We start from the raw sequence: 27,246 nt of genomic DNA, 5'->3' as shown, positions 1-27,246 counted from the left end.
TCTACAGAATTAACTTCATCATCTGGTTTTTGATCTATGTATTTATTAACATAGGTAGGGTCCGCAACGCGAAAAATCGATATCCTCCAATCAACTACCTAACTATTGTCATGTGTTAGGCTAAGTGTAACTTGAATAACACCAGTGTGGCAGCCAAGTTTGCCACTTTCTTCTAGTAGAAAACGATACAAATGTCTTAAAATCAAGTGATTTTTCATTGCAGCAGTTCGTACGGTTCTTCGTATGCCACGATATTCACTCTCAACATTGTTCAAGTAGTCTACCATCAACTCAAAGTATTGGTGGTTTGATTATATTGGTCAGTTTCCGGTGGCAGCACGATATGTGCAGCTTTTTGGCGACAGACAAAATGTTTCTTGCTCTGGAGCACAGGACAAGCAGAGCAGCAACTGCGCCGTGGGTCAGCAATGACCAGTACTAGGTAAAGTACCTGCATGCAGAGTATGGTTATAATTGAAGCTTGTTAGCCATCTGGCTGAGCCATCTATATGCTGAAATTCGGCCAAAACGACGCAATTTTTGCAAACAAATACCAGAATAGTTGATACATTAGTGAGACAGTCTTCAACAGCAAGGATACGAAGCTTATAAACACCTAACAATACAGCTATCTCGTCCAGTAAACACATAAAGCAATCTAATGCATGAAATAGGCACTCACGTAATCGAAATTCAAATCGCCGAAATACCCATCAAATCACTTTCATTTCTGAATAGGAACCATGCAGTGTACTCCTTTCGTAAATATTTGTGTTAATTGTTCACTCAGGCATGGTCTGGGCCAGTGCAGGTATATTTTATGCTGTGATGGCATAATAGGAAGAGTCTCAGACTGCTGGGCTAATCGAGATGCTGAACCTAATGCACACAAACTGATTGCCACTTGATTCCAAGTGATTTTAAGGTCATTTGAATAGATTATGGTTGCGATTTGAATTTCGATCACTTATTTCATGCAATGGATTACTCTATGCGTTTACTGGACGAGATAGCCATATTGTTAGGTGTTTATAAGCTTCACATCCTTGCTGTTGAAGACTGTCTCACTGATGTATCAACCATTCTGGTATTTGTTTGCAAAATCGTGTCGTTTTGGTCGAATTTCAGCATATAGATGGCTCAGCCAGATGGCTAACAAGCTTCAATTATAACCATACTCTGCATGCAGGTACTTTACCTAGTACTGGTCATTGCTGACCCACGGCGCAGTTGTTGCTCTGCTTGTCCTGTGCTCCAGAGCAAGAAACATTTTGTCTGTCGCCAAAAAGCTGCACATATCGTGCTGCCACCGGAAACTGACCAATATAATCAAACCACCAATACTTTGAGTTGATGATAGACTACTTGAACAATGTTGAGAGTGAATATCGTGGCATACGAATAACCCTACGAACTGCTGCAATGAAAAATCACTTGATTTTAAGATATTTGTATCGTTTTCTACCAGAAGAAAGTGACAAACTTGGCTGCCATGCTGGTGTTATTCAAGTTACACTTAGCCTAACACATGACAATAGTTAGGTAGTTGATTGGAGGATATCGATTTTTCGTGTTGCGGACCCTAACATAGGTCTGATGCATAATAGATATTAATCACATAGTGATTTAGTTTGCCATACTTTAGTCCCAATACACTGCAGTAGGAGTGCAATTAATCCCAAATCCTATGGCCTTGTTTCTGTAATTGCACTGTAAAGTAGCCATTAAATAGCAGAATAACAGAAGCCTTTTAAGCGCAACAAGAAAGTGATGTTATGAATATGTGACTGAATTTGACAAAACAAGGCTTCGACGCACAAAGCTTTGTTAGGAGATATGGCGATTTTAAGGAATCATTGTGTAATAACTTCCCAGTGCCTACAGCTGTGCAAACAAAATTTGCACCAATTGTTCATCTGTTCACTAGCTATCACTGAGTGGGTGTATACATTTCTGATACCCAAAATTTGCCCTGTTTTGAGCAGCTTTTTTCGAGCGGGTACCATCCCACTTTTTTCGAGCGGGATGGTAGTAATAGGGTGGGAGGGTGGGGGTGGACGGTGGTCTTAATATACGGGTATAAGATGGAGTAAGAAGACGATTGGAATCCAGAGGCCAAGTTTGGGCTCTCCATGGCCCTCCATGGCCCTCAAATTACTCCAAATTGACTGAGAACACTATTGGCGAGCTCTCTGTGAAGTCCCAGCTCACTACACACCATTATCACAAAGCCATGGCCATTTAATGGTGCCAATCTCACACTCGTGGCTTTGACAGGGTCGGAAGAAAGCTGCTACAGAAACCAGACTTGTCAGTGCTGAAGGAAGTACAGTGTGAAATATGATAGTGTATTAGACCAGCAATCCATTTCTGGTAAAATCGTAAGTTTGATTTTGTGTGTGTGGAAGCCTTGTTATGTGAAATCCGGTCACATATAGCCAATCAAATAAGCTGACAATAGAAGCCTTTTAAGTGCAACAAATGTAGATATTTTGAGTATTATAGCCCAAATATTGCTGACACGTGAAGCCTTTTAAGTGCAACCACAAATGATGCTTTGTTAAATCATCACACCAAGAAACCTTTTAAGTGCTGGAAGAATGCTGCAATCACCTGGAAGTTAATGGCCACATAGCTAGAACTGGATAGATGTGTACTACAAAGCATTAAGGGTGATCACTATGTGATTAGTAGGCAGTCACACACATTTGAGTGCAATTAGGAAATAATTATAATAGTAACAGTCAAAATTGCACGAGGCGAATCACACACATTTTTGTGCAATTATGGAATAATTGTACTTGTAGCAGTCAAAATTGCACTCAAATGTGTGTGATTACCTATAGTAATGGTAGACAGTCATATTTATTTGAAGCAATCATTTGCCATACACTTTTTTTTCTGTACATGTTATAGGGTTAGCCTCAAGGAATTGCTTACAGAATGGTCAATATGATGACAATATTGATGTTACTCAGTGTAGAAATATGGAGCTAGTGTCGCTAAATGATCGAGCTATCCAATCAGCAGAGATCTTAAGGAACAACACTAATAATGACACAATGGATCTCACTGTTATATTTGATATTAATGAAGTACAAATTATCAGTGAGGAGTTAACAATACTAACTAACACATCTGGTAGACCTCTTGTACCAAATGATCTTAACACCTCTAACAGTGTGCTTAGCAGTTTGATAAGGCAAGTTATAGCAGGATTAGTAAAATCAGGCAATGTATTTGCATACAAGTACCATATTAGGTAAAATAAATTTCTGTAAATTTTCATGCCTCATAACTTTTTTGTCGTCAATATCATAGCTAGCTAGGCCTGTGTCAAATATTTGTACAAAATGCTTTCTGGAATTTTGCAATTTTTTCAAGTATTATGCTCTTCAGTGTTTCCACTATGTATTACTATATACTTAGACATTAACAATGTTACTTACAACTATCTTGGTACGTTTTAATCAGTGAATGCTCTATTAGAGTATTTCACCACAAAATGTCTGTTCTATCAATCCAAAGAGCTATGCACAATGCTTATGAGTAATTTGTTGCAGTTTCCACTGACTGCTTGATTATGCAGCATTGATCTATTTACATGGAATTAAGCTCCATAGTTTGAAACATCCACCTACATCCACCATAGTTTGAAACATCCACCTATTATGCTAGTATTATAGCACTCTAGCTTATTATGTATTTATTATGCTGATGCAGGTGTAATCATAGCATTACAATATTAATTTTATCAGTGCCAGTTAATCTTTTCAAATGGCATTGTAAAACAAGATACAGGTTAAATACTCAGATTAAAAGTATCTCATTTATGTTTGAGTGGCAGAGGAAATAGTTGGAGTTTAGAATCTTTGGCAGTGGGGAATCCTGTTGCCATTCTAGGTTTTCCAATATCTCATAGCTCACTAGAACTAATTTATGAGCACAATTTTAAGCATTTCAACTGAAACACCAAGTTTTAAGTCATATGTATTTACAAAGGAGATTTGCAAAAACTCTTTATACTACAGACAAAGCAATTATAAACAGCCTATAGACACCTAGAAACACTGGTACAGTGGTAAAACACCAACTATCAAGTAAGAGAGGTCAGTGGTTCGATTCCTGCTTAAGGCTTTTTTTTCTTCTTTTTAGGCAACTTTTAGGAACACATTTTAAAAAATACCTGTACTTTAACTGTTCTATATTAGGGTATTTAAGAATTTTTTCATGGTTTTCAGCCCCACTCCAAAAAGCGATGATTTCAGCAAGGCATCATTCCAAGGGGGGCTTAGCCACCCTCAGCAGACTGAAGGGGAGCTTACGCCCCATAATCCATGCTTTCAGCTGTGTATTGAAGTTCTGCCATATGTGACCAGGCCTGCGATAATAGGGCATGTGGGAACATATTTTTGCCTACTTTTTCACATGTTCATCACTCATAACATTTTGTACCATTATGCTATGGCTTTGCAAATTTCATCTCTTAGTATACATTTAATTGGCATCATGATGCAAGTTACAGAATGGAAATATACATTTCCAATACTGAGATATGACCTATAGAGTGATTGGGTGTAGTTTGTGCCCACATGCCCTGTTTTTGCAGGCCCGGTTACATATGATCCTACTATATTTTTACCTTTTTCATTGTAAAATAGTTTTGTATGCAAAGCTTGCATGAAAAGTGCTTACTTGAATATTTTACATAAGATCAAACTACTCTAATACAACATTCTACACTTAAATCATGCAAAAATAGTTTTACACGAAAAGTTTTATCCCAAAAAAATTTTTGCACGAAAATAAAGCGAAGTATGGTATATGTCATAGAATGTACATAGCTTGTGTACATAGCTAGTATCCATCATTATTTGAGATGCCCAGTTTGATTATTACCTCCTGACACATGCAATGTGCTTAGTCATTATAAGTTGTAGTCAGAGAACTCATCCACCATCTGATTTCTGTAGTATGCACATAATTACGTAGTACAGTGGAACCTTTGTTGTGGTCACCTGAATTAAATGATCATCTTTGCATAACGGCCATGGTCACGAGGTCCCAAGTATTTTCTGATACGTATGTATGCATTGTGGTCTGCATTTAGCGGTCACCTGTCAAACGTGTATAACGGCCAACCAAGAATTCGCCTATGAATCACTGCATACATAACTTCATCCTTCGTATAGTGATCACTACCTTTTATGGTGGCTTGTTAAGCCAATTGTCTGGCACCAGACACCATTTCAATTAATGCACAATTATCATACCTCCTGTCTTTCAATGAATGCTATATGACCTATCAGGCTTCATTGCTTAAATGTATTCAATAGCTATAACCAACATTCACAGCAAGCTCAACTTGCCCTTTCTGTACTAAAACGAATGGTTGGCGCGAGTCTCTTAATAACAATTGTGATTGGGCCTACGAAAATGGGGCATGTGGCCACAAACTACACTCTGTCACACAACGGGTCATTTCTCAGTACTGGAATACAGTCAGTATCTACATTCCTTAACTTGCATTATAAAGCCAATTAAATGGTTAATAAGTGCTGAAAATTTCATGATCATTGCTTAATGGTATTAAAAGGAATATGCCATGAAAGCTTGAAAATTAGACAAATTTTATGTGCCCACATGCCTTATTTTTGCAGGCCGGTCACAATTATTCATTAATAATAGTTATAGCCACTAAATGCTGCTGACCACCTTATGCAGGTTTTCCCTATAACGGCCACCTGTACATAAAAACCAGATATACAGTATCTGTTCCCAAGGTGACTACTATAGACAGGTTACACTGTATATGAATTACAACTTATTGTATGTATGGTCACTATCATTATCCAAAGCTACAATACCTAGGCTTTCTAGGCATAGTTACCTTTTTATCCATTTTCATGGAAATTCTCACTATGTTTCTTTTATTCATTGTGTACTGTATGCATGCATGTGCACGTACATGCACTGTAAACTCTGCAGATTTATGATAGTTAAATTTTCTAAGCAGCATAATCAACATTAATTTCTGTACAGTGTCATGTCAATTGCTAGCAGAGAGATCATGGAGAACACCACTGCTGAAAATCTTGAGCCTGTACTGCAGGTAAGACACTACAAAGGCACAATTATGAATTCCACAGCAATTTTTCATGTACATACAGAACATCTCCTCCACCATTGACAATATGCTGGAAACTTCAAATATGATATCTTATGAAGAGGCTGGAAATGTGAGACATTGTGATGTTGAAAGTTGTGCAGCAAGGAAGTGTGTATTATAATTGTGTGCATGTGAATGGGTCTAAAAAACTTGTCTTATCTCGTATGACATGTACAGCAGGTTTGATGTTCCTCATACACACAAAGCTACATGTGAATAATACTATATAATTCATCCATGGCTATTACTAGCTACTTTTCTTAACCTGATGGTGACCTGATGGTTACCTGAACAAGCAATCCTGTGCCTTGAAGCAGCTCTGGCCAACCTGAGAATAAGGCTGTATATGACTGTACTACTCCATGTTGGATGTAGACATGTTCGGAAACTTTGTTTTCATGTTAATTTATGAGCCCTGAACAGCCATTATTTGGCCTAGTTCATCCAATGCATTCTTCTTTTCCTTCCTCCCATCCCCTTAGATCTCCTGGTGCATATAGTAGGAAACTTAGCATCAGCCACCCACAACTGTGTGTGATTAATTAGGTTTGAACTATAAGAATATTTTTTAATGCAATTTAGCAATTAAGTGTTTGCATTCAAGGAATCAAATTGTGCTGTTATTTTGGTGTACACATTGCACATTTAATCAAAAGTCTTGAAAACTATTATATTATGCTAGAATAATATTTGTGACTGGGCCTGCGAAAACAGGGCATGTGGGCACAAACTACAATCCATCACTCTTCAGGTCATATCTCAGTACTGGAATAGTATTTTTGCAGTCTGTAACTTGCATCATGATGCCAATTAAATGTTGACTAAGAGCTAAAAATTGCAATACCATAGTGTAATGGTAAAAAATGTTATGAGTGATGAAAGTGTGAAAAAGTAGGCAAAAATCATGTTCCCACATGCCCTATTATTGCAGGCCCAGTCACATTTGGTGCTTTTGCTGACCTATTGTACATTTGGTACAAGCTTATATGTTACTTCCAATTATCCAGATGCAGTTATCAGTTGGTGAAGATTTGTTACAAAACACTGAAAACTTTGCCATAGCAGTTGGTGATGTCCTCACTACAGCTATTTCTACTAATGCTACCAATGAAACTAGTAGGACTATTGAGAGACAGAACATCGGTGTGTTGCAGATGTATTATTATTATTATTACTGTAGTCATTCCTTCTGTTTCATGTAGTTCTCAATGCTCAGTTACCACCAGTAGAAAAAGAGTTGATAAATGATATAGTGTTTCCGCCAGTTGGTGATACTCAGGTCACTATACCTGCTGGTGCCATCATACATCAGAGAAACGTGGAAGGTATTCTACATGTAAACATATACCTATATGCCCTACTCTACATTTGATATGAAGTATTAAGCAGCTTTGCAATTATTGTACTTTTTATGATTAGAAAATGGTATGTTAGCAATGCTTCAAAGTTTGATTGAAACACCTTAAATCAGGAAAATTTTGGCATAGAAAATTTTTGTCTATTTAAATTTCAATGCAACATATTTTCGTTGCTGGCATAATCAATGAAAAAAATTGACAGAATACCTAACATTACTATTTGCATGTGCGAATTATTCGTATAGTTAAATAATTTGTCATTTTAATTTACGTTGATACAGCCAGCGACGAAAATTTTTTGATGACAATTTTTTTCCAGATTTACGGTAGAAGTTTCTATTTCATGAAGAGACTCCACCACAAGTCTCTTAGTACTAAAAGACTCTCAGCTAACTACATTAGTTAATTAGGCCGGATATCCACACAAGAATTTATTGTTAACTGCTGAATGTTGTAAACAAAACAATAGCACAACCAAACCAGCATGTTCTTTACCATGCACCCTATTCCAGTGCCAGATGGTAAACTTGAGTGCCAAGGCAGGTATTGGTGTCTTACTTTCCTAGAAAATGGGCTGTGTTGCCATGACACGACAAGCCATCACCATTATATGGTAATTTTGCTAGCTGTCTTTCTCCAATTTCACTTCGTTTACATGATGCACGGTGATGCTAATCCACTGTTGATTCTCTGTTGTGGTATAGACTTGCCTTGAATATTTGCAAGGATACTCAGGCATCCAGTACTCCAATCATGATACAACTTACAGTAGCTACTGTTGCTAATGTTTCACAGATTTCTCTTACTCAAACTCATGCAATTCTTGTTGATAGCAGAAGCAGTGTGTATCACAAATAAAAGTGTCGTTTCAGCGACTAAGCCTTGAGAGGAAAGTAAATTTTCGAGCGGAGCTTTCCCATGCATCCTGTGTGACACAGTCACTAGCATGGCACAAGGCATAGTTATGATGTCCTTTTCACTGCTGGCTGACCATTTTCTAAAACAGTAAGACACTCCAAAATAGCATCTTGGAAGTATGAAAAAACATCTGAGGAGGAGGTGTCAGAATGACGCAATGAAAACCAAGGCAGATGTCTTACTATAACATAGTGAAGCACAAGTTGCAGAGACAAGATCCTGATAAAGCATAGGGGCTGAGTGCCTTCAAGTTATTTATATAACACGAGCAATTAAAGTGATGTTTTTAAAATATTACAAAATATGAAGCATGGTAAATACAGTAAATGCATGAGTATGGATGTTTACACAATACTGGTTACACTCTTACTGACTTGCAGAATATCCTTATATGGCCCTTTATTAGCAAATTGTTTTTTTATTCTCCCATCATTCCCAAAATTATATCCTATTGTTTCTGGAGTTATTCCTGAAATACAGTTTTAATTATTTGCATCTGTTTTCTTCTGCAGCTTTAGAGGCAATTACTAGAAGGCATATAGCATAGTTTAAAACTTGCGGCACTCATATAACTTGGAATAGAACTTTAGTATTAGTCTTTTAGTATTGACACAACTTATCTACACAAATGCAGACTGTAGTCTATAAGGTTTGCTACAGGTACTGTATATTGTGGATTTACAGTATGTACAGAAAACTAATGCATCATACACTGCCTACCTTAATGAAATACTGTACATTCACGGTATTTGCATGTTACTTTGATTATCTTTTAGGCACTAGAGCAACGATTGTAAATTTTATTGCTGACAACTTACAACAATACCTCCAAGATGAGTCACCAAGGGAAAGGTATTAACTCACTTGATACAAACTCACAATCATACATACTTTCTTCATCAAAAGAAAATGTTTCAAATACCTGAAGAGAAAGTAGTCTTTTTCATGTATTTAGAGAAGATGGCATTAGCCATTAATAGATTTTCTTCACTTGTAGAGTAATATATCTACAAACTCTCCAGTTGTACATCTGTTATATAATTGTCAAAAAATGGCATTTAATCTGTACATCTGAGAAAATAATTGATTTTTAAATTAATGAGCTGCACAATGTAGTACCATAGAATCTGGTTGTTAGGTGTGTCTACTTAAGAATCACTCATTATTTTCATCATTTTCACACAAGAGTACACTAGAATGTGAGGGGTTCATCTGTACACTTTGTAAAATGTAGAGTTATTCAGCTTTCGTGTTTCATTAAAATATATAAAGTGGTGGAAGCTACGTAATTCACAACCAGTACAATAGACTGCTTCATGAACTGGCTACACAGCCAATTGGTGTGCACAAGACTACGGTATAATAATCAACATTCTGTCAAATTTCTATGTTCTGATAAGTACAGAAGATGAAGCAGACAGAACTAAAAATTAATTAACACTGATTATTAATTTTATGCATCAACACTTTTTGATAGTATGCTATGTGCATATTGGGTATATAGCAGGGAGGAAGTAAATGCAAACGGTATTCTCTGTACACTTGTGAATAACAATCATGGATGACTCCTTATATCTTTGCAAAAATATAGTTATTGTCATTAAAAATAATTTGCTAAGCACATGTTTCTAATGGAAAAACCTTGTTATGAATATTTTGGATCCACTGTCTTGGGGTAGTGCGATATGATGCAGTCCATGTGTACCCTCTAATATTTTTGAACACATGTACAGTTTCTATGTATTATATTACATTTATAAAGATAAAGTTCTATAAAGTAGAAGACCATTTTGCTTGGTAAGTTTAATGAAGGACAAGATGGAAGATATTGTTAGCCATGGATTGCATATGATTTGGTGTCTTTACTACTGACAAAACTTTACTGATATTTATTTTGCACAGCTACGCTTCTTGCCAGAGCTTCATGTTCATCCACGTGTGCTTATCTATCATAATTAAGTACAAGAAACAAATATGTACTCGATGAATAATATTCCCTTAATACCTATCTGCTAAGGCTCTTATGCAGCTCTATTAGAATATCTTCATTGAATTATTAGATTTTGCTAGAGGTATCAAAGTTGTTTAGTGGAGTCAGGATCCTATTAGATTCCCCTGTACATAATAATGTCACTGGTGTTACAGTAGTTCACACTTTCAACTATGCCTTTGTACTTACTGTAGTTCTAGAGATGATGATAAATTTGCTGGTAGTAAAATTATATCCAGTCAAATCTCAATTGGTTTCATACAACTACCAACCAACAGCACTGTTTTGTTGAAGTTTAATGAAGTAAGATTGTGTACTTTGATGTTGTGTGTGGTAGCACACTGAAGTGTTCATTTTTACTCATTCAAATTTCAATATTTGATAAGCTACATAATTAGCACTACTGCTCTGATTAAAAAAAACACTATCATCAGTTCGGTGTTTTGCTACAAATGCATACTACAGTACTATAACATTTATTGTGTCACAATGTACCATAATGTTGTATACCTGGTATTGAAAGATTTGTACATTTCATTGCTAACAACACTTTGAACTACAACTATATAATAGTACATAGGTACTGTATCAATTGGTTTAGTTTTTTTATCCTTTATATCTTCCACAGTTTATGAATGGCAGTCGTCTAGCCATTTTTCAATGTGTTTTTTGGGATTTTGAATTGACAAACTTAAAGTAAGTAATAGTTCATTCATAACAAAAATACTCTAAAATGATTGTAATTGTGTGGTATTTTAGTCAGTAAGTTATAATGTATGCTGAATAAAATGCTACCATATCTTTGTCTTAGCTTGCTGCCAGTAAAACTGGTACATACCAGTTACAGTGTAATACACTACCATCAGTTTTAAATTAAAAATCACACCACACACTTTGCCAATAAGTACAGTATATAAAACCCAAGACATACAGTATATAATTGATAATAGTGTACTTTGAAAATGTTCTTGTATGATACACAGTAACCAAACAGTCGGAGGATGGTCTACTGAGGGTATCATACAGGATAGTAGTCCAGGTCTACCTGTGTTGTGTAATACTACACATCTAACAAGTTTTACTGTACTTGTGAGTAGTGAAAAAGGACAGGTAAGTTCTTAGCATTGATGGTACTCTTTGTGTGAAGTTTTATCAAACTGTAGCATGTGTATGTACTGTACATGTGTCACTCTCAACACTTAACACTGTACTGTTACAGTAACATTCTTGCTGAGCATATAATTTGTTCGATTTCATTATGTGGTGACTTTATAATTATGCTGATCTTCTATCTCTAGCCTAATCAATACCAAAATATGTGCAAGTTGATACCCTTCACATTTTGTTGATAGGACAATTCTGTGTATTGTGATAAAGATAGGATTCATGTGTTTCCTCTACATTTAGGGATCCCTGTCACTTCGTATAGTCAGCTATATTGGATGTGGTATATCCATTGTGTGTCTAATAGTGACCATCACAACTATAATAGTATGGAGGTGAGTGGAGTTTTATTAAATTGCATGTTTCTCTTATATTTAAACTTAATCTATACAACTGCAAAATTCTCAGTGACTGCTGGTCATATTGTTAAATCGTGTCTTACCAGCCATCCAATACATAGAACTACCTGGTAACCATGAATCTAAACACTCAATGTAAACTAAGGAGCTCAAGTTTGTCGTGTTTTTGTTTTCATAACAATAACCACAACAAAGTTATTAACAGCATAGTCTAAACAGAACAAACAATCAATTATGGTACTCTTACAATAATGCATAGAAATATTTTACATACGTATATATCAAAGACTCATGGTAGTGAGTTGAGTGAGTTGCAATTCTTACCATAATTCATATCAGCTCACAAACTATGCTTTTGAAAAATTCCTGCTATTTCCAAAATATGTCACCATCTTTTGACCGGTTACATCATTTTATTGCTATATAACATTGGTGTTTGATTTAATAGTCTTATATTCTTTAAGCTGGTTGCTAAGAGTATCAAACGGTACAGTAGTACCATTTAAGTAGGGATTGCGGTGAAATATTTCACACGCCACCCAAAATTCCACCTTCAAAACTCATCCTAGAAACATTTTATGCGACAAAAAGGACCTTTACAGAATATTACAAGTCCATATAATACATACTACAGTATTACATATAACAAAACAGTTACAGGTGACCAGATATAGAATTTTTTTAAATCGTTAAAACTTGAACTTTAGTCTCACTGACTGCCTCACTGCCTCACTGATCACAGTCGCAAGGCTAGAGGCCAAACAAAGCAGCATATTGTCACCATTTTACGTCACAATAACAAACTCACCAGTGGGATGTGCCTTTTGGGGTTCCAACGAGTGTAGGTCCTCTGCGCCTTGTCTTTCTTTTATCTTCAATCAGGCTGCTTGTCTTCTTGGTATCTGCCTTTCACATACCTACAGATGCGGAAAATACAAGTGGACTAATACAAGTTACATTGTAGCTAACTGTGTTACAACAAAAAACTTAACAAACTAGTATTTTGTTAATTTAAAAGTGAAGTAGGGATTTATGCAGAAAAAGTAGTGAAACAAGAATTGAATGATGGTGTTACAGCATAGCTCAGTGGGAAAGTCCCTACTTTGGCACATTAGCTATTATTATTCTGTTCAATGCCAAAGTAGGGACTTCCACTAGCTATGCTGTAACACCATCATTCATTTCTTATTTCACTACTTTTTTTGCATAAATCCCTACTTTACTTTTAAATTAACAATTTTTAAAATACTAGTGTAAGACTGGTTTGTTAGAGTACGGTGGGATGGCTATTCTAATAGAGTTTCTCACTGTTATATAAAAGAATCTCAAATTTGAATAGAATTGTGCAAAGTGCAGGTTTTCTTACTGTTAAAGCTCTAGTGCTTGCTTCATAATTCCTATATAATTATCATAAAAACCACTTATTGCTGGAAAGATTGGTGTATAATAATTATTATACTGTTTTTTATGTTTTCTTTAGGAAAAAAGCATTTAGTGGCAAGCATTATTTAGTACATTTAAACCTCTCCATTGCCCTCCTTCTTGGGTTAATAGCCTTTGTCAGTGCAGTAGAAACTGCTAAAAACAACAGAGTAAGTCTGTGTACAATTGTATATAATGCATGTGCATACTGTGTGTGTGTGTGCGTGTGTGTGTGTGTGTTTGTGTGTGTGTGTGTGTGTGCGTGTGTGTGTGTGTGTGTGTGTGTGTGTGTGTGTATGTGTGCAGTGTGTGTATGCGTGTGTGTGTGTGTGTGTGTGTGTGTGTGTGTGTGTGTGTGTGTGTGTGTGTGTGTGTGTGTGTGTGTGTGTGTGTGTGTGTGTTAGGGACCCGCCGATTATGCTGGCATAATAATGAGCATAATAGGTGTCTGAAAGCATTGAGCATAATGCTAGCATGATAGGCACAACACTTGTGCATTACCATAAATTCTTGCTTATCAAAATATATATCACAGAAAAAGATCGATATACCCTAATAGAATAGTCAGGAAATAATCAGACAGTTGACTGTTCTATTAGAGTATATCGATCTTTTCTGTGAAATGCATTTTAACAAGCAAGGATTTAGAGTCTGTACTTCAGCAACTTACTGTTTTCCCATATAAAAGTGTAATTTACTAGAAAAACATGGAACTGAGGTGTAAATATTCAGCATAATTTGAGCATAATAGGTAAATATTGAGCATTAATTTTAGCATAAAAGGCAAAATTTTGAGCAGTGCAGCATAGCATAATAGGTAAAATAATGAGTATAATCGGCGGGTCCCTAGTGTGTGTGTATGTGTGTAGTTTGTGTGTGTGTTGTGAGCAGTGTGCAGTGTGCATACATGTTTGTGTAGCGTGCGTGCATGGATGAGTATGGTGGTGAGGAATGAAGCAAAAATATTGTAAACATGGCCATCTAGGTGAAAACCCAATCACATACACTGTAGTTTCCATTCTTAAAGTTTGTTGCAATGCATACAAGATTTACACTAAAAATAGTGTAGACTAGTGCATATTATACATTGTCTAATCATACTGTGTACAAAACATGCCTTGTATATTCCCAACACTTCAGATAATATTTTCAAGGGTACGTTGCTCACTCTCATAGGGTTGATTAGTGGGGGAGAACAATTTATAACATAAATGTATCAATGGACAGAAAAGACAATGGTTAACCAGAGGCCAGCATGCATCCTAACAAGACCTACATAAAAGTGTTAGTAACTTTAGTAGGCTACAATACTACAAATTACAGATGGTTATGTACCCATGCTATTTTGTCAGACTGGTGAACAGATTTTCCAACTCAAAAGGTAATTTCTACAATTTTCCAGAGGCTTGCACGCAAAATCAGTCAGGGAAAGTATAAATAAACAAGCTGTAGAAATAAGCTATGCATGGTTATAGCCATTATGAATTATTATGCATGTTATATATCACTAACTGTATTGGATTTCACTTAGCCAATCATATTATGATATAATTATTCGGTATCCAAGTTCAACCTCAGCTGCGCTTTCTGTAAATGTTAGCCATTATTGTGGATGATTTCATGTGTTTTGTACATAATGAGTACTGTATGCAAATGACAAATCCATACCTCCATACATTATCTGCATGCAATGCACATGTGATTTTGTTTGCTTATTAAATGCAGTGAATTTGCATGTGTAATACCTTTTAGCCTGGTTGTATATTTGTCACAACACTACTACACTACCTCTTCCTGGCTGTGTTTTCTTGGTCACTGTGTGAAGGGATGATGGTATTTGCAATGTTTGTTAAACCATTCTACAAGGGATTCTTCCAACAGATGTTATTCTATCTAATAGTTGGTTGGGGTAAGAATGACTACACAAGTATAATGGTGGTTGTGTGAACCAATATGAATGAAAAAAACCCCGTTATTAACCAGTATTGTCTATATCTTGGTTAATCTGGCTTTTCCTACCCAGTACCCATGGTTAATCATTATTACTCTTGTTCAGTGTTAGCATCATAAACATAACCACAAGTCATATGTACGGTCAATAATTACAACTGTTTGTGTAAGTCAGGATTGATGGTCACTTAGGTACCACCTTTGGTAAACACTAGAAAGCACCAACAGTACTACTCATTTATTATCCACAGGTCTTCCCATACCAATAGTGGTAATATCTGCTGGAGTATCACATGATCATTATGGATTATATGATGATAATAAAAGATGGGCGTAAGTATCATACAAAACAATAATACTATCATACAGTACAGTAGTATTGTACATTAGGGATCATGAAGATTTGGGTTCTCCTAGCCAGAAAATTCACCCCAAATGAGCTTCACAACTCCATCCTGGCACCTTGGCAGTAAAGCCCAAAAGTGCCTTCAGTATAATCCTAAAGGCTTCGATTAAATTGTTATGAAAATTTAAAAAAAATAGTTATTCAATGGAATTTTCTACTGCCTGCCTGCCTGCCTGCCTGCCTGCCTGCCTGCCTGCCTGCCTGCCTGCCTGCCTGCCTGCCTGCCTGCCTGCCTGCCTGCCTGCCTGCCTGCCTGCCTGCCTGCCTGCCTGCCTGCCTGCCTGCCTGCCTGCCTGCCTGCCTGCCTGCCTGCCTGCCTGCCTGCCTGCCTGCCTGCCTGCCTGCCTGCCTGCCTGCCTGCCTGCCTGCCTGCCTGCCTGCCTGCCTGCCTGCCTGCCTACCTTCAGGCAAGCATAACTCGATAACGGCTAAGTCTATGGGCTTGATTTTTTCACAGTTCGACATCACTTCATCCTGAGACGTGCCTTTTGGCATACCGCAGTATGTATAATGCACACATCATGGACTTACCTTTGTCCTCCTTTGTGTCCAATTTCTTTTTGCTGACAGCTCAAGTTGCCGATCCGCGGTAGCACGATGCATGGCTTCCCTACAGTACGTTTGTAAACAGTAATCGTCCATTTTTTCTGTGGTTACTAGATTGATTGCAAAGACGATTGTAACACTGTTCTTCGTTTGTAATGCTGTGTAACTGGCTGAAAAAAGCTGAAAGCGAAGCATAATGGTGGCTGCATTTCGAGGCAGTAATTGATAGTTGGGGTGCACGAATCGTCATATTTTCATGGTGACTGGATTGTTGCAGAGGCACTTCTTCTACTGTTTTTTCATCTGTAGCACTTTGTAACGGGCTGAACATAGCTGAAAACGAAACATAATGACCACTGCGATTTCAAAGGAAGTATTGATTCTTGGGGCGCGCGCTGTTCAGACGAAACATTTATTCTGGTGCCTTTCTTTCTTTTGATGCGGTTTGCGTGGTTTCACCAGTCATAACAATGTTAAAAAAAAGTTAACAAACAAGTTAAAGGAGAAATTAGGAATTTTAAGTTCAATTAGGGATCATAGAAAAAAGTAGGGAAACAAGGGAAGTCACCTACACCTGCAGATATACTAGTGAACATTTAATCCCTAATTCAGTCTTGGTCTTGAATTAGGGATTAAATTTCACTAGTATATCTGCAGGTGTAAGCGACTTCCCTTGTTTCCCTACTTTTTTCTATGATCCCTAATCGAACTTAAAATTCCTAAATTTTCCTTAAACTTGTATATATATAGTACAGTACAATACAAGAATATTGTATAGAGGGGACCACAAAGGTTTGGTCATGGCATGTGAAAAAATATCACCCAAAAACCAGCCTCACCTTTCCCTGATGATGATTAGGTAGTATAGATTAGGAAAAAATAAGCCCAACTAGGCCTTCATATTGACCCAAAACACTTTCAAAAAGTTGCTATGGATTTTTAAAAATTACTAAACAAAATCTTTTTTAGTGACTGACTGACTGACTGACTGACTGACTGACTGACTGACTGACTGACTGACTGACTGACTGACTGACTGACTGACTGACTGACTGACTGACTGACTGACTGACTGACTGACTGACTGACTGACTGACTGACTGACTGACTGACTGTCTGACTGACTGACTGACTGACTGACTGACTGACTGACTGACTGATTCCTTCAAACAAGTGTAACTCGATAATGGCTGAGGTTATGGGCTTACTGTTCAACATTGCTTTACTAGACATGTGCCATTTGGCATACCGCAGCACATACAATGCTTTCTTCGTGAAATTACCAGTGTCCTCCTTTGTGTCCCATTCATCTTTGCTGACAGCGACAAATGTCGATTTGGTGGTAGCACAAGATGGCTTCCCTTCATAATGGAAATTGTCCATAATTATTTTAAATAGTGTCCATGGCTATTTTTAATAGTGTCCATGACTATTTTTAATAGTGGCTACTTTGATTTCAGTGGTGCTCTTTGAAAGCTCTTCATTTGTAATGGGTTGAACATAGCTGACAATGAAGCATAATGGATGCTTCACTTTTCGGATGATACAGTAATTGAAGCTGGGTTGAGCGGCACCATTTCTATTTTTGATGTGGTATGAATGGGTTCACCAGTCACAATAATTGTATTTTACAAAAAAAAGTATATGCACAAAAATTGGAATTTTCAACTAGAGTAGGGACCATAGCACATCGATAAAACAAACTGAATTAAATAATCAGAAGTGCTATATCCCTACTGCACATTTCCACTATAGTATATTAAGCACAGTAGGGGTACAACACTTCTTATTCTTTTACTGTGATTTAATATCATGGACTACTCCAGCTTATTTCAGTACATGTACTTTTTATTAATGTGCTATTGTCCCTGCTCTAGTTGAAAATTCCATTTTTGTGTATTGTTATGGATAACATTAGTTTTTGTTTATTATACATACGCATGCATCTACTGTGCATATTCACTCATTGACAGCTAAATTCCTGGTAATCATTGGCTAAATTTAATTTCCAAGCCGTAACCCTACTACACACAAAACTACTTATTTCCATACTTACTGTATTAAAAGTTAAGCTATTGAACTTGACTAGTTGTTTACATATTAAATAAAATGCACATCCAACTCTAAAGTTTGGTTTAACAGAACTATTCTTTATAGTTTACTGACTTTGCAGCGCATGATACAGCCGACTTCTTGGTTTATAATTATCATTTCTTTGGTAGTCTTGCATAGCCAGACCCTTTTTCTCACAGCACATAACAATTGGGAATTATAAGTACAGAAAGGTTCTGGTTATGTGAGACTGTACTACTCTCCAGATATCCCAGAAACGGGATCCCTATAAGCATATCCTTTTAGCACCAGTCCATTTTGCTGCAAAATGAACTAAACAATTACGATTAGGCCTTAAATATTCTCAAACTTTTGCTCAAAATGCTTTCAAAAATCTCCCAAATTTTCACCTATAATGCTCTACAGTGTTCCCATTATGCGTGCATTATGCTCCTAGGTTAGCAACATTTCTTACAATTATCTTTAAACATTTTAATAAGTAAATGCTCTATTAGAGTACAGTACTACAAAGTGACTGTTGTATTAGAGAGTATCGATCTAAGGAGCTATGTACAATGCATTTGAGTGATGTATTGCACTTTGCAGTTTCCACTGACTGCTCTATTAAGGAGTATCGATCTATTTCATGAAATTAAGCTACACAGTTTGACTTAATATACTACAATATGCTGGCATAGTACTCCAGTCCATTATATATGCCTTTTATTATGCTGACATATTAGATGCAAGCCTAGTTATGATAACTCCACATATATAGTACATAAATGTTGAGCTAAATCCAGAAAAAGCTAAAAATTAAGGGTGAATTTTTCTCAACAGAACTAACATTGCAGTCAACCAGATGATTGGTAATGCCAGTAAAAGTGGCTTCTCTACAAGTTTGGGAAAAAGTTGTCATGGATATTGCACTTATAATACTTTAACATATGAAATAATTGGTGGTAATTTTGATTGACCATAAATATTGTGTCAGCCATTTGAATGAAAAGCTTTCTAAATATATTTAGCATGTCAAGCAGTGCTACAAATGAACCAAAATTCAAGATTGTGTGTAATTGCATCATCCATGAGTTCTGAAATGATTTTGAGGATCAAACTCAATGCATACATACTGTATTGTCATGCTACCATTAAAGTGGCTATGGCTGTAAACCTGTTGATGTATTGAAGTGATAAGCATACATAAATTAATTAGGGCACAATAGCCTTCCTTCATGAATGAGTGTGTGTTTTCTTGTTGAACTATGACAGTATATTACTAGAAGTTTTGTATTTTGTTTGGAATTGATATCGTAGCACGCATGCCAGTCTATTTCATTATGCTCTTGCATTGACTGTTTTAGCAAATCACTGCTAAACTGTCTGTTCAGCTACAGCAACAGTGGTCTAGTATTCCGCTAGGTGACTTTCCCATTTTGAGTACTGGTAGATGAGGTGTTTATTTAATAATTAAGATTTACCTTAAAATAACTTTTCTTTCACTCTTGCAATATCACTAGGTGCTGGATATCAGATGATGATGGGGCAATATGGGCATTTACTGCTCCAATGATTGTCATTATTATAGTGAGTTAATAAAAAATTACTTAATTTTGTATTGACACAGTTTTATTGTCTATGTAGATAAACAGCTTTTTCTTGGCTGCATCACTGTTAGAGATTTACAATGCAAGAAAACATCTGCATAAAATGACTGGCACCAGAAAGCATAATTATTATGATGCAGCGCGGTATGTAAAAATAATATTACTTCCAAGATTGGTGTATTAACAATAAAGGAATTGGCACTTGTCCTATGATCATTAACTTTGCATTATCGGTGTATCACAAGTGGTATAGTATAATGATTTCATCTTGTATGTGAATAGCACTATACAAATCAGTGATTCCTGTTCTCAACATGATGTCTCTATAATTATAGTCATGTGGTTTGCATATACGTACTTAATATCGTGGTTGTACCAGTAGCTGTAACTTAGTATGGGCTTAATGCAATGGTCGGCTGCAACCACAATTAGAACCAGTAGCTTTTAGTCATGCTGGATTATTGATGACAGTTTGATAGTTTTGTACATGATTACATTATACAGGGTAGCAGTACTGTATATACTCATATGGATACTCTAACAACTGGTTCGGGTGCCACCTTTTTGGGATGGTCTAACAACCAATATTTGTGACCAGGCCTATGAAAACAGGGCATGTGGGTACAAACTACACCCTGTCACTCAACAAAATAGTATCTGAGTGCTAGAATAAAATAACAGGATTCTGCACATTGCATTATATAACCAATTGAATGTTTAATATAAGCTGAAAATTGCATGACCACAACACAATGGTGTAAAATGTTATATAGTGCCAGGCATCATAACTTTCCAAAAAATGTAAAATGCAATATAATTTGATAGGCCATTGTGCATGGTTGTAAACAAAATTTCAAGTTAACATTAAATTTTTGGAAGTTTATGTCTTGGTACACTATATAATAGCCTGTGCACCCCTACAATGTTATCTCAAGCTTTCAATGTAGATAAGTGTATCGTAAAGTACTTCTGTGTGATGTAATTCGGTTTTCAGTTACAAAGCCAATAAATAATTGCAACTGAACGTAAAGTATGAGCAGTGGCAACAGTAGTGGGTGCATTGATGGTATAATTAATTGACTGGATTTTGGAAAATTAATGATTAAAATCACACAATCACACATTTGAAGCTTCAAGATAAAACAATAAGAAGTACTATATCCCTACTGTGCTCAAGATACCATACTGGAAATACATGTTATATAGCTATACAATGGGCATGAGTGCTCTGCCTGATATAAATACATGAGCCTGAAGTCCATTAGGCCTGAAGGTGAGTCCATTTATACAGGCAGAGCATGAGTGCACTTTGTATAACTGTTATATACCATCCACCTAATAGGTGGGTAGTGTCTTACACGACAGCTGTACCACTTATAAAGGCCAGGTTTCTAACACTGATTGTGGGTGACAGAGCTAAACGCTGTGGTGATGTTCCTTCTACAGTATCTCAGCCACCAGAGATATTGAAAGCTAGTACTCTATGCATGGGCTATAGCACTAACCTACATTCGCTGTTCAACTCTCATCATGTATATAGTGTTCAGCATACATACATCCATGATCACACAATCATCGTAGTGATTCTCTTGAGTGAAAAAAAAAGCAGGGAATAGATGGTTAAGTAAACAAAACTTATGTACTAAACAATGCCAGTCTATTCTTACTATCCACACTAGCTAAACTCGAATCTGGTAGCATGGCAAAAACTGGCTGCCACAACCGAACATAATGGTGAGTACTATTTACAATGTAATAGTTTTATTGAGTCATTGTCAAAGTGGACTACAGTTTAATCTGGCACCAGACTAGCAAGGTGTATAAGTACACTTTTATATACATGTATGTAGACTAGAGTTGTGGCCACCACCCTGGCTTTTTCGATTACCACTAGATGCTTGGTAAACATACATTTGGGTCCACAATCGACTTTTACATGTCAGGCTATGAAAGCATTTGAGTGATCTGTGAGGTGTCTTTCCACCTATTGGGTGAGGTGTCGTAGTGGTCTCAGCTGATATTGCACTGCAGTCGGTACATTATAACTTATAGTACCTTATTGTGGTCTGCAAAACTGTAATCAGTGCATTATAAGTTATAATACACTCACTGCGGTCTGCAACAATGCCATATACAAATTGTGGCACTGTCGGTGCATTTGAACTGCATGTCCATGCAGAGTGGTACATACTGCCATGCATATAGCACTGTACTATACAAGTACACAAAATATTGGAATTTTCAACTAGAGTAGGGACCATAGCACATCAATAAAAGTACTGAAACAAGTTGGAGTAGTGCATGATATTAAATAATAGTACTACAGTAAGAAATGTCATGTCCCTACTGTGTATTTCCATTGAGCACAGTAGGGATAAAGCACTTCTTATTGTTTTGCTGTGGTTTAATATCATGCATTACTCCAGCTTGTACATACTGTGATATGTCAAAGGTACGTGTCGGAGTGAAGCAACATCAAACAGTGAAAACATCAAGCCCATAGTCTTTGCCGTTATCGACCACTGCTTGTCTGAAAACATCAGTTACTCAGTCAGTCAGTCAGTCACTAGAAAATTTTGTTTAATATATGTAATAGTTATACCACGGGCACAAGTGTGTATATACAGGCAGAGCACGAGTGCCCGTGGTATAACTAATATGTTCTACTTTAGCATATAGCTCACCTAATTTGCAAAATCTTTAATTGGTATACCCTTCTCTTATATAGGGAACCAAGTAAGCTGTGATTGTAGGATTGAATTTTGTGTGATTATGGGATTCAATTTTAATACATTAAACAGTAGCTAGTTTGATTTTATTTTTTGCTAATATAGCAATTTTAAGGGACTAGTGCTAATTATGTTACTTTAATTGCTACATTTGCAAAAGTAAAAAACAAACTACTGTTGATGTATTAAAATTGAATCCCACAATCACAGGTTGTTTGGCAGAATTTAATCCCACAACCACAGCTTGCTTGATTCCCTATATAAGAGAAGAAGATACTGTTACAGTACAACATCAAAGAAATCTGATGATTTCTGGATATAGTGTGCACATCTATTAGGTGTGCAATGTCTCAAGTTAACGAGATACATGCACTAGTGGCAGTGTGTATATCTTGTTAACATTTGAGTCAGTGCAATATGTGATATATATGTACTGTCTTTCCTTTGATCTGAGGTGTGAAAGTGGTACATATATTATATATATATATATACTTTTAAATTCCATAGCAACTTATTGAAAGCATTTCAGGTTAATCTGAAGACTTGTTTGGGCTTAGTTTTACCTATCCAATACTGCCTTCTTGTCATCACAGAAAAACGAAGTTGGTTTTTGGGTGATAATTATTCATGTACCATCTCCAAATCCTTGTGGTTCCTACTATGCAGTACTATCAATCATACTGTATGATACAACAAAATCAGCACAGGAAACATAGGCCAACTTTTTATCAGACCATCCATCAGTGGGCTGCTGGTTCTCCACCAAGTCAGGTCTATAAAAAGCCAGAATTTCCATTCAAGCTTGCATCACCATCTAGAAAAGATGCCTCTTAAAACCAGCCTCGAGTCGCTGAGGTCAAAACCAATAAAATTGTAGTATAACTAACCACTGGTAGTATCAGTTTGAATTTGCCTGTTGAGTGATTTAGATCAGATTTATAAAATCTAGCTATGTACTTAATCATAGATATACTTGTAATAGCAAAAAAATAGCCAAGCAGATTGTATGGAGACTCCACAGGTCAAAAGATCCCCTGACCATTCAAAATGAATGATGTAAATACAGATCTGAGCAACTGCATAAATTCTCTATGTCTCTAACCTCAACTTCCTCTTGTGAACAGTGCTTGAAATGTGTAGTATTGCTGTGTGTGTGTGTGTGTGTGTGTGTGTGTGTGTGTGTGTGTGTGTGTGTGTGTGTGTGTGTGTGTGTGTGTGTGTGTGTGTGTGTGTGACCATGATTGTCAGAAATTTTGTTACATAGTAATTGTCTAGCAGCATAGCCACACATTAGTAATCATAGTTTTGAAATTCTGTACCATACATACTAATGTACAGCTACAGTATATATACAGTGTATTGTAGAATAGTTATATAGAAATCTTACTGTATTATTGAACTCATCTACCTTACACAGTACAATACTGATCGGTACTCTGGCCCTTCTACCATTGCTTGGAGGTACTTGGATAATGGGATTGCTGTTCCTGTTTGACAGTGATTCAGAGGCAATTTCCTGGATATTTACTGTATTGAATTCATTGCAAGTGAGTCATGTATACTCTTTAAATATGCATGTCAGCTCATTTTTCAAAAGTTTAATTGCTTAGGCTGTATTGAACAGAGATGAGAGAATGAAATCATTGTACTGATTTATTAATGCTTCAACAACACAATCTGTACACACACGCATGTGCACACACAAACACACACATGCGCACAAACACACACACAAACACACACACGTACACAAACACACACATGTACACAAACACACACACAAACACACACACACACGTACACAAATGCACACACATGTACACAAACACACACACACACACAGACACACGTACACAAACACACACACACACACAAACACACGTACACAAATGCACACACATGTACACATAACATGCTCATACATAATATATGCATATACACATGCACGGCAAAGCAAAAGAAAAGCCTTACTATAGGTTAGTTTTAATGCAGTCACACCTACCCAGTGAACTAGCACTGGAACACCAGTGCACTACTTAGGTTCCTAGAGTTAACGTAAACATAGAGGCTGTGCCATGTCTCACAGGTGAAAACGCAGGCACCCATATACACGAAAACACAAACAAAGATCTCCATCACACCGCATACACACATGAATCAATGCAATCACAGTTGTGACCGGATCTGCAAAAAGGGGTATTGTAGCCTATCCAAATCCCTAATTTGAATATTCATAACTCCTCATGCTGTTAACCTATTACTTTCATGTTACATCCGACAAGTGGTATGTTAGGGGAATGATGTGACTAAACTGCAGGGTGCTACCCTGTTCACAAGGTAAAGTATGGGTTGCCAGGTACATGTGATTGGAAAAGCTATGTGCAAGTCCTCCTTTTGCACAGCTGGTGATCATATGTACTTGTGTTTATGTACTGTATGTATACAGTATGTATGTATATAATTATATCCACTAACAATATTTTGTTAAGGAATATTCATAGGCATTATGTGTTACAGCTGATTTTCACCTCTTTAGGGTTTATTCATATTCTTCTTTCATGTTCTAAGGAACAGAGAAGTAAGGAATTGATTATAGTATTATATACTAGCACAATATGGCTAGCAAAGCATCATGTCAGCATGATAGGAACAATTTTCACAATTCTTCATTAATTTAAAAGTTGAATGTGCGTGCTCAAAAGAAGCAACATTGAACAAGCTGTACATTCAGTAGCAGTTACTGTAATTCATATTTGAAAACTATTACAATGACCTACTTCTGGACAACCATCCTTTAGATACATGCAAAAGTTGTGAGAATGCTCAATTGAATTTTTGAAATCAAGTTCTAAAAACTGTTAACAAAAAGTTACTATGTTATTTTTAGACAGCAAATCAGCCATATCTTTTGAAACGCTCAATATACATATCACCTGTAGATAAACACTTACTGGTTCATAGTAGAGCAGCTTAGCAACAAATGTTCTGATGAAATCATTCATTTTGTGATTAAAGCACCTAATTTTTTGTGTATATTGAGTGAGATATCTAAATCATTTGAGATATGGTACCATGTCAAAATGATTGCATGTTTACAAATGGGTTATAATATAAGGCCATTAATAGCTGGTTGGGAAGCCACACATGTGCACTCCAAATCTGTTTTGGCTTTAGTGCATTTGAAAATCTTTTAAAATGTGGTAAAATGAACACTTCTAATGGAGTCAATATTTCACTGTGAAAGTATAGACACAATACAATAGAAATAATGTGGCTTTGTATATATACCTTGACCCTCCATGCTTATTAACCCATTAACGGTGGTACCCTATAGCTGCCATATGGCAGCATGGCATTATAAATCATGCAGGAAAAAAAATCTAGTATTGCTATAAACTGTTTAGTGCTTGTAATAGTGAGATGCGCTAGTGCTAAAATGGACACGCCCATAGGGGTTCTGTTTCTGGGATAACCGGATCCTTCCCAGACTAGTGTGCATTTGTCATGTAATAGCATAAAATGTACGTAACCTTTCATAATAGACAAATTAAATTGTTCTTTGAGTTGAAAAAAATTGTTAATAACAAAGAAAGTGTTATACATCGATGGAGACAGGTAAAGTCAACAGTCGGCTGCTTTACCCCAGACACGGCAAGGTGTTCATGAGTGCAGATATGCAGGCGCAATAGCAAAAGGGACAAATCACAAAGAAACCATCCATGAAATGGATTGCACTGTATGTAAACTGTATAGAATAGTTCTTTAGAGTGTAAAGCACCTTTCTAGATAGTTGGCTGGGATTCCAATGTTTGTTTGGGCTTGTTTTTACCAATGTTTAGACTTGATAACTTCATTGTGGTTAGTGTTATGTAAACCAAAACAACACAGTTGATTTCCTTTTTTCATAGTGAGTATTTAGATGTATAGTTACTAAGTAGTTCTAAGTATGGTAGGGAGAATATGATGTGATTCAGCAATTTGGCTAGTAGTCACTAGGAATTTATCTGGCAATGGGTTTTTAATTGCATGCAAATGATAGGGATGTACAAATTTTGTCCAAAAACGCTTTGGAAATATGCTTCTAAAAGCAAGCTGGAAAAATAGGTGGCAAATTGTAAAAATGGGCACCAAGGAATGGCAACTTAGCACATTTTGAATGAAAAATCAAGATACTCTAATAGAGCAGTCACTATGTACAAAATACAAAATATTCTAATAGAGCAGTCATACATATTAATTTTGTAAGTGTAAGGTACTGCAATTAATTTTATTGTTGCTCAACACAATAGAGAAATTTTGAGCAAACTAGATAAAGATAAAGAATTGGCTGAAAGAAATATAGGTGGAAAAAAGTAAAAAAGGCTCATCCCTAGTTAATGATCATCAACGTTTGGATATGACTATCCCTTGCTTGTCCATACAGTTGCAAATTTCAATACACTTACTGTTGAGCACTTTTCTGGTTTCCACTTCTACTAGTTGTATTTGTTAGGTTCTTTATGCATGATATGATTGCAGTAATTTTAAAAACTTTGGTGCTTTTTTCAAAAAATTATTGATTTCTTGCTTAGCCGCT

At 36.4% G+C, this 27,246-nt stretch overlaps 1 protein-coding gene across 4 annotated transcripts in view; it reads left to right on the top strand.

Annotated features, from left to right (window-relative positions):
• Positions 1-27,246, top strand: part of LOC136246544 (uncharacterized) — a 108,709-nt gene that overhangs the window by 70,949 nt on the left and 10,514 nt on the right. For 2 of the 4 annotated variants that reach the window (XM_066038042.1, XM_066038041.1), the window contains exons 31-47: positions 2,917-3,202; positions 6,043-6,112; positions 6,171-6,239; positions 7,177-7,312; positions 7,372-7,494; positions 9,222-9,297; positions 10,630-10,738; positions 11,064-11,131; positions 11,419-11,545; positions 11,843-11,934; positions 13,439-13,550; positions 15,133-15,289; positions 15,582-15,663; positions 19,855-19,921; positions 19,979-20,085; positions 24,088-24,217; positions 25,207-25,248. In XM_066038042.1, the coding sequence (XP_065894114.1) occupies positions 2,917-3,202; positions 6,043-6,112; positions 6,171-6,239; positions 7,177-7,312; positions 7,372-7,494; positions 9,222-9,297; positions 10,630-10,738; positions 11,064-11,131; positions 11,419-11,545; positions 11,843-11,934; positions 13,439-13,550; positions 15,133-15,289; positions 15,582-15,663; positions 19,855-19,921; positions 19,979-20,085; positions 24,088-24,217; positions 25,207-25,248 (1,853 nt within the window). Of the gene's footprint in view, positions 1-2,916; positions 3,203-6,042; positions 6,113-6,170; positions 6,240-7,176; positions 7,313-7,371; positions 7,495-9,221; positions 9,298-10,629; positions 10,739-11,063; positions 11,132-11,418; positions 11,546-11,842; positions 11,935-13,438; positions 13,551-15,132; positions 15,290-15,581; positions 15,664-19,854; positions 19,922-19,978; positions 20,086-24,087; positions 24,218-25,206; positions 25,249-27,246 lie in introns of those variants that run through there. The other 2 variants (XM_066038043.1, XR_010696593.1) reach the window with 2 other exon arrangements.

This window comes from Dysidea avara, chromosome 2 (genome assembly GCF_963678975.1).
Source record: "Dysidea avara chromosome 2, odDysAvar1.4, whole genome shotgun sequence".
Taxonomy (NCBI): domain Eukaryota; kingdom Metazoa; phylum Porifera; class Demospongiae; order Dictyoceratida; family Dysideidae; genus Dysidea; species Dysidea avara.
Note: the sequence above shows the minus strand (reverse complement) of the source record. Positions and strands in the feature narration are given on the sequence as shown.